Raw genomic sequence first — 8,421 nt, 5'->3', positions numbered from 1 at the left:
GACACCTCAAAGTAACAGTAAACATCTCTATGAGGGAAAAACAAATAAACCAGTCATAACTATTCTTACGTCACTGAGTCAGGTAGGCAGTTATTTCATGAAGGATCCTTTATCTCCACTCTTGGCAACTTCTACACTCATAGGAAAGCAAAATTATCTATATTTAGTTCTTAGTAAAAATCAAAGTTGAGAAACCTGCAGTACTTTCATTGAAAGGTCAAGTTATGCCTAGACTGGTGGAAAGGACATGTGCAAATAGTAAATGAGAGGATTTTAAAGAGGATTTGTTATTAGCAAGAGACAGGGCCAGTCTATTTAAGTGGCTACCACTTGAGGCCCAGAACACCCAGTCTAACATTGCCACCATCCCACCAACAGAGGTGTAAACGGTCTCATGAATTTACAATAGAAACAAGATGCAGGTCACTGAACACAGAACCAAGCGGGGACTCCTACATTCATCTTGCATTCGATTTCTGTGATGTCAGCTGTAACCTGGACCTTGACCCATCCTGGTACATGGGGTTTACTGATTTCAAAGCATTTCAGAGCACATGAATTTAAATCTTACAGTGCTTTATTTCTTAATGAATTGCTGAGTTCCTAGTTAACTGGGACTTGGAAGAAATGAGGTGAATAGAGAATGATAGGGCAAACAGAAGAATATTAACTATACAAAACTGATAATAAAGACTGGCTACTTAAAGAATGATTGCACTTGCATGGTACTGTACATGAAATGAAAAGGCAAAAGGAGCAAGAAGTCTTCCAATTCTAAGTGGCACTACTACTATGATTTGATTGAGGCAGAAAGCGGAGGTGAAGGTGGAAATTTCACCAATGGCAATTTTGATCAATTCTCTTCTCTAGACAGGTTTGGACAATTAGGTCGAACAGTCCTTTGGTTCCCTCAAACATTGACACACATAAAACTTAACACCTTTTGTAAATTGTAAGTCATGCATGCACAAACTGTCAATCTCAAAAAGCACAAAACAAGTTATGTCATTTATTAAAACGCATATTTATTCCATAGCCTAATTTGTTTGGGGCTGTAGTCTATTGATTATTAAATAATCTAGGTATTCATTTTTAGACTAGTCCTTTCAACTGACTCTTCCATGAAATTGGCTACTGCATCTGTCTTAAGGGACCCAAATTATGCTTATCATAAAATATTCCAGAAAACCTGTTTTAAAAAGTCCTTTAACACTCATAAAAGAAAACCCCATATTCAAATATGCAGGCAAGAGGTCAATTTTTAAGCAAAAGTTTCAAATATACAAAAGAATTGGGGGAAAAAACCTTACATGACAAATTATTGTCACATTTAAGATAACAAAGACCCATCCGGGGGGGAAAAGTCCACAAATATGGCATGGGTTTAAATTCAGGCTGGGCAGTGTTGCCAGACAGAAAGTCCTACAGGAGTGAAAACACTGTTAGTGTATCAAGTTAGTGGCTAAAGTCAATGTTCTATTTGGTTATGTTAATTTGGGGGAGGAAAACTAGTAGCACTCTGTGTTATTTAAATCTCAATTGATATATAATATTCACTATTGAAAACCTTTCTAAGAATTGAGAAGTAAGAAATAAAATAAAATATTAGTATAATACTGTGTTGAAGGAAGTTTTGAAAACTGGGAGCATGGTACAATAAAGTTTGGCTAACATGGGGCCCAAAATATTTAATTAGGTTTGAGACAGAGTAAACAGTAGAAGTAGACAGTGACTAACTTTAAGTACAAAAAAAATAAAAAAAGTTTCATTTAGGTGTTTTTTTTCCTGGTTGGAGGTAGACATTTAAAAAGTATTCCAGAGCAACTGGATCAAGTTGATAAATAACAGTACCTTTGCTAAGGCAACTTCAGAAACTGATCGATCATATCTGACCTGGTTTAAATACATTTAAGATTTCTCTTGGATGAAAGCTAAAAACCAGAATGATCCAAACAAAAACTGTAAGACACTGAACGATGGGCATTACATTTAGAAATTCTACACACTGCAAGAAAATTATACACGGGCATGTAAGAATAAACAAGATCTTGGTCTTGTTTTTTTTTTAAAAAAAAGAAAAAAGAAAAATCAAGCCAAATCCTAGTTAGACCCTACTCTGAGAACAGATCTTCGTTTGTATAATTAACATGTAGTATTTTTTTACACTTCCCACTTAGTTTTTAATTTATGACAAGACACTGCTAAATTTCAGACAAAAAAAAAATATATATATATATATATATATTTTTTAAAATCTTTACAATAAATCAAGATGTAGGAGCTGACATAGAGCACATTTTTGGTTTATTTAGGTACTCATTCCAGCTCCCTCAGATGCAAATCACCCTGGTAACAGTGTGTACATAGTCTTCTCTTTGCTTTTTTATAATTTCAAAGCAACTAATACATTTGACTGTACGTTAAGTCTGTGCAAATAATCCTTCAGAAGAAACATCCAAGATTCTGTTTGCAGAGGTCATTTTGTCTCTCAAAGATGATTACACGAGTTTGTTTTTCTTCAGATAAAGTGCTCCTGTCCAGCAGAACTCAAAGGCCTTCAAGCGTCCAAGAAGCTCAGTTCAGATAAGACGCAGTCATACGAATTCCAGCTTCCCGTGCCCACTGTACATGCCCCAATGAACGAGCGAGAGGATCTTGTCGTTGCTGAGGTCTGCTTGTCTCATTTTATCACAGGTCAGACAGCAGTTCTCATGCCCACTCACTGGTACCATGCATTCCAAGTCCAACTTTGCCACCTGCCCCTTTTTGGAATGGTGTCCATGAAAGCTGTAGTGCAAACGGGACAGCATCTGTTGCCGCTGGTCCTGCAGTCTCTTGTTTTCACTTCGAAGCATCCTCAAGGCCAACATAATAAGCAACACTAAAATCAGCCCTCCAGCGATGGGAACAGCAATCACCGCTGCCCGGAACCACAACTCTTTGGAAGAAGTCAGCTCCTGCACTTTGGTAATGAGATTTCTGCTACCGTCATGCTGATACCGGTTTCCTTGTCCTAAAGGAGCACGAGTAAAATGATCAAACTATGTTAACCCCCTCCTGTAGAGATTTATGATCATCTATCCATTTTAAACAAGGCAACCCCTTAAAAAGCTTACAATTAAGTCAACAATAGTGAGAAAGTCAATGTTGCAATAATGATGCAAAAAACTTACAAAAACATTTGTTTACAGATTGTCATTACTGAGTAGCAATGGTCTTTTAATGTCTTCAACATGTTGAAAAACAGGCAAAACCTATGATGTAGACAGATATGTAACGCTCAGGCAGAGATAAAAGCTACTCAGTAGAGATAGATGCATCTTTGCATCCAGACATGCTTCTCCCTCTGGTGTCTCTAATTACATTAACGACAAAACCAATAGCAGACATACAAAGTCGTAGCTGTCCCAAGCCTATAGATCAGGCGAGCCTTTGGTTAGAAAGGGCTCCTACCTACCTGAGACCTCCCCCTTGGGGGGGGAGAGAACATCATGCAGCCCTCTGTAATTGCACATATCTTCATGACAGCATTCCAATGTGGGCATGGCGGTGCCAGAGTGGTTTTGTGCCTGTTTGGCTTGGCAGATGTCTGCTGTGCTTGCGAGAGAGTCCAGGCAGCCATGGGTGAGTGGGGAATTTGTGTTCTGAGGATCGAGAAGTCTAGAGAAGCAGGCGCTTAGCTCAGATTTACACATATAGCCAGTCGCCACACAATGGGCAGCATCACAGTAGCATCTGATTTCACCTGAAAACAATGAGAAATTGGCGTCAAACTGCTTCGGAGACCAGATAAAGCATCTGCTTAAGCGACTGCTAAATCCCAAGCTCAAAAGGCACTAACTTTTAGAATATTCAGCTGAGTGCTTACAACAACAGCAAGCCATGCAGACTGGAAAAGCCCTTTATGTACACCAGTGCTTAAATTTCAATCCAGTAAAACACAATTTTACAAATGTATTAGTCCTAACAGCAGAGAATAAAAGTTCAATTTAGGTTTCTGATAAGTTAGTGAGTAATTAAAAATAATACTTTTGTTTTTGAAAGAAAATAATCACAATCACTTCTCCTACCATAAGACAAATTACCTTATTTACTCATTTTAATCCTACATGACCATACAACATGAAAATGCTAGGCTTTTTGATTTTGTCAGTATAAATATTTGATCGGAACTACTGAATTGTTTACTACCTAGAAGGGCTGTGCCAAGATTTAAGAGCTTTAGCTAACACCTTATAAAGTTATTAACTAGAAACACAACAATCTAGAAATTGCTCCAGTCAGGAGGTTTTAAAACTATGAAACTGGGCAGCTATTTGCAACCTCTCTAGAAAAGGCAAACTTTGCCTATAAAGATCTTTTCATGCAGAGGAGCTTTTAGTCAGTATATTGTAAAACAGGAACTAGGCAGTTTACAATTAGTGGTTTGCTTGCCAAAGTCAATTTCTTTCAGCCCAAATGGAAAGTCATAAAACTGGGGGTGGAGGGGAGGGTGTAAAACTGCAAGGCTAACTTCTCCTCCCCCAAACTCTCCAGTTTTACATGTAATTTAACATGGGATCTAAAAGGGGAAACACTGAAACTGAAAATCCTCTGCTGGCTGAATGAAAAATCCTTAAGGAAACCTCAAATTTTTCTACAGGAAGTGATTAAAAGTTTCCTTTATAAAGTAAGTTGCGAGTCAGTTAACATTTTGCCACAATGCAAGATCTGAGGCTTTTAACATCAATTTCTAGTTGAAATACTGAGTCTCAGAGTTATCACTAGTATGCTATCTGACCCAGTGGACTCTGGTCATTGTCACATGCCACAGCTAAAGCTACTTGTAAATTGAACGAATGCATACACCTCTTCCCAGCTTCCCAAGCTGAAGTTCTGTCTAGTTACCAAGACCTCCGCTCTGAAATTGAACACCTCTTCCCACCCTCACCTTTTTTCCTCCTCCTCTTGGTGAATGCCTGAGCCAAGTGTCTCATTTAATTATCTGCCCAAATTAAAGGCCACTGTATGGTATGCTCAGTTTTCACCAGAGGCTACTAAAGCTTCAGTTCTAAAAAGACTAAGCATGGATCTCTGGCAACCCACGTTTAACTGTCCAAAGCTGGAGGTCTTGCTCCTATCCTAAACTTGTGCTCCCTTGTCCTAGGTCTGGGCCCAAGTCCCTTCTTTAGTAAGACCTTCAAGTTAGGACCTTGCTTAGCACAGGTTCTTTTCTCTTTCCATCGTATTTGATTTTCCACATAAAGCTCACCAGTCTTCTGTGGTGATGACTATATGTCCCTAGTCTGACAAATTCCATCTACAGACTTAAAGTAGAAATAACAGATTAAAAGTCAACTTTGATCCTATTCACTGCAGACCTAGTACAGAAAAAGAAAACTGAATACAAGTAAAATGCCGCTTAAATATTTATGAGAGCCTATTTAACATACTATATTTTCAATGACCTAAAATAGTCTAATAAAATTCTGACAGGTAACCAGGAAAGTTCTAACAACTTTTTTTTTTTAAATTGGAGCCACATTTGAGCAAGTTGAATGAACTTTTGTATTACTGTATTAAAACTATATTTCTGTCGTTTCATAAAGTTTCTTCCTGTGGCATGCAAAAGGCCAGAAAGGGGACTGGTATTTTGAAACAGTGAACAATGCTCTTCTGTTTTCCCCCTTTCTTGTTACTGTATGTAGTGATTACACAAAAATGTCTGCTTTAGTCAAGATGGCTACAGGAGAGACTGCTGGCTTCTTTTAAAGCTTTTGAAGTCCGCAGCAGTCAGAAATCTCTGATCCCCTAATTATATCATTATCAGGCACATAGTTTCGGTATCTGTGACTTCATGTCAGCCTCCGTCCCTCCCTGTTCTGCTGGCCTTTGATAGGGCCAGGAGGCTCCCCTCTGCAGGCTCTGAGGGCTGTTATTTAGGGTTAATTACACCCTTCCTTCCAAAATAAATAAATACTGTAGCACATCATCCTTGCTCGGCTAGCTTATCCTTTAACCTCATGCCTGCTACATGGCAATTAGAGAAAAGTGGGGGGTGCAAACGCTAAATAACGCTTCCTATTTAAAAAAAAATGTATCTAACAGAAGGTAGAGTTCATGGCGGGGTAGGTGGGAGAACCTTGATATCCAGGGAGAGTTTGGGTTATTTCGACCTAAAAGGTGAAAGCCTGCAGGGCAAAAAAAAAAAAGAAAGAAACTGACCAGAACTTTTTTTTTTTTTTTGAGTGTTTGTAAAATATGAGGTGTGTGGGAAATGGGACCGATGACAGAGCCTACTCCTCCCAGCCACTGAGAAGCCACACAGCACATACTCATGCACGTAACACACACCCCGGACACCTATACTCTCAGGGAGGCGCACACACTCGCTGGCTCATAAAGACACTCAGAGACACAAAGAAACTCCCACCGACAGCGGCATATTCAAATACAGAGACACACTCAAATAGGGAGACACGGCAAATATGACACACTCAACAGACACGGCAGACACATTCAAATAGAGACGCTCAAATACAGACATACACTCACAACAGACCCGCCCTCAGATATACGGACAAACACACGCTCACACCGTGCAATTGGGGGGCGGGGGTCCGCTGCTCCCCCGGGATGGGGAGGGAGGCAGCGTCCGAGCCCCCACTACCGCTCTGCTCCCCGCAGCCAACGTCCAGAAGTTCACTACAGACCGATTTACACAAACATTGTGACAACGACTTGCCCTGAAGTCTGACTCCACCGGCACGCGCCGGGCCCTGGACACAAGCGGGGGCAAACCGCGAAGCCACCGCCGCGACTTCTAAGAACAGGCAACTTGTCGCGACCTGCGGGCTCCGGCGCGGGAGGAAGCCTTACCCGCCGCTAACAAAGCCTTGGCAGCCGGCTTCAAAGGCCCGCGAAGGAGGCGGCCTCGGGACCCCGCGTGCCCCTCCCCGGGGCGCCCGCGCCCCGTCTAGCCGGCGGGCACCCACCTTTGGTGAGCAGCACGGCCATGGCGCAGAGTTCGAGCTGCAGCCAGATGAAGATGTAGCTGGAATGGCGATCCATTGACGCCCCCCACGGCCGCAGCAACCCTGCCGGTCCCGGAGCCGCGGCGCAGAGGCAGCCTACGACTCCCGGAGCGCGCCGTGCATGGGTGCTGCCCGGGGCGGCGGACGCCGTCAGCGACGGGGCGAGGGGCCCGGCCGCGGCCGGAGCATGGAGCGCGACTGAAGGGCGTGCCGAGGAGCCTGGAGGATCTGTGCGGGCAGACTCTGCGTGCACCGACTCGGCCGCTGCGTCCGGCGCCGCAGTCCCGGGTGTGCTCGCCGCTTCACACCTCCCGTGCGACACTCTGCGAAGGCGGAGGCTCCGCGAGCGCGTGCAGACACCGCCAGCCGCAAGCTCCCGCCGGCACCCGCCTCCGCCAGGCCTGCTCCGCGCCGTAAATAGCGCGGGGCTCGGGGAGCTGGGCCGGCCCCGCCCCGCCCCGGCACCGCCCCCAGCCGCGCCGGAGCCGTCCGATTGGCCGCCAGGCCCCAGTCAATCGTCCCACAGGCAGGGGGCGGGCCCAGACGCGGGCGGGGACGGACCTGCCCGCGGCTCCCAGCGGCGCCGGCGTCTGGGGCTTAGGGCCCTGCGGCTGCTGTCTCCTGCGCTCCCCCTCGTGGAGGCTTGCGCGTCCGTGACCTTCGGGAGAAGCGAGTCGAGCCCGGCCGCTGGGTCTGTCTCTGGCACCCCCTTCCTGACCCTCACTACTCAACCTTCGGCCAGCCTCCCCTGGTCCGTTGCTTCTCTTTTGTTCACCCCGAAACACGCGAGGGACCCGCGTGTCCGTCCTCGGAAGCCCTCCGCCACGCCGCGCGCCCTGGGAGCCCCAGGGACAAGTGGCGGTCACCCGGCGTGCGCCGTCGGCCGAGGCGCCCCTGCCGAGCCCCGCTGGCTCGCGTGTGGCCGAGGAGGGGGGTCCAGTCCGGAGCCAGGAAGGGGGGCGGCGGGGCACCGAGGTCTGCTTTCAGCCTTGCCCCTCTCCTCGGCGCGTCCGCCTCGAGCCGCCCGCCCTGTGATCAATAAAGCCCAGACAGACAGACTGTTGATCAGTAGGAGCCGCTAAGTTCTCCTGGGTAGACAGGGGACGAGTAGCCGGCAAGAGACACTTAACGAAAATTAGTAAATCCAAAAAGCACCCGGCGCCAGCGAGACGACACAGGCCGAGACTGACACTCAATTAACCACCCCCAAACAATCGCAGGCAAACACCCCGGCTGACCCTGATCAATATCAGCCCCGCAGTGAGCTCCTGTCTGAGATGCTAATTCATTTGTTAGGACTTGCGGGGCTGCTGGCCCCAAGGTACCCAAAGGCAGTCCTGGAGGTTTGGCTGTTGTTTTTAATTTGGGGGGTGGGGAAATACAGCTTAAAACGCTCATCTGAAGAAAT

General features: G+C 45.5%; 1 protein-coding gene across 2 annotated transcripts; it reads right to left on the bottom strand.

The window, feature by feature from the left end:
* Positions 1-1,006: 1,006 nt before the first annotated feature.
* BAMBI (BMP and activin membrane bound inhibitor) lies at positions 1,007-7,415 on the bottom strand. Of its 2 annotated transcripts, none has more exons than XM_081045080.1 (3): positions 6,975-7,415; positions 3,458-3,745; positions 1,007-3,013 (listed from the first exon to the last, which is right to left on the bottom strand). In XM_081045080.1, exons 1-3 carry the CDS (start codon positions 7,048-7,050, stop codon positions 2,595-2,597), a joined length of 783 nt encoding a protein of 260 aa, XP_080901206.1. In that variant the 5' UTR covers positions 7,051-7,415; the 3' UTR covers positions 1,007-2,594. The 2 variants fall into 2 exon arrangements, with proteins under 2 accessions (XP_080901206.1, XP_080901207.1); XM_081045081.1 differs by having other exon boundaries at positions 2,289-3,013; positions 6,859-6,992.
* Positions 7,416-8,421: the final 1,006 nt, after the last annotated feature.

This window comes from Rhinolophus hipposideros (genome assembly GCF_964194185.1).
Source record: "Rhinolophus hipposideros genome assembly, chromosome: 1".
Classification (NCBI taxonomy): Eukaryota; Metazoa; Chordata; class Mammalia; order Chiroptera; family Rhinolophidae; genus Rhinolophus; species Rhinolophus hipposideros.
This window is presented reverse-complemented; position numbering and strand designations above follow the sequence as displayed.

Coding starts and splice junctions, on each gene's coding strand:
- BAMBI (XM_081045080.1), bottom strand. CDS start 7,050: ATGGATCGCCATTCCAGCTACATCTTCATCTGGCTGCAGCTCGAACTC. Junction 3,746..6,974: donor GGCCGTGCTGCTCACCAAAG/GTGGGTGCCCGC, acceptor CATTGTTTTCAG/GTGAAATCAGATGCTACTGT. Junction 3,014..3,457: donor CCCCAAGGGGGAGGTCTCAG/GTAGGTAGGAGC, acceptor GTGCTCCTTTAG/GACAAGGAAACCGGTATCAG.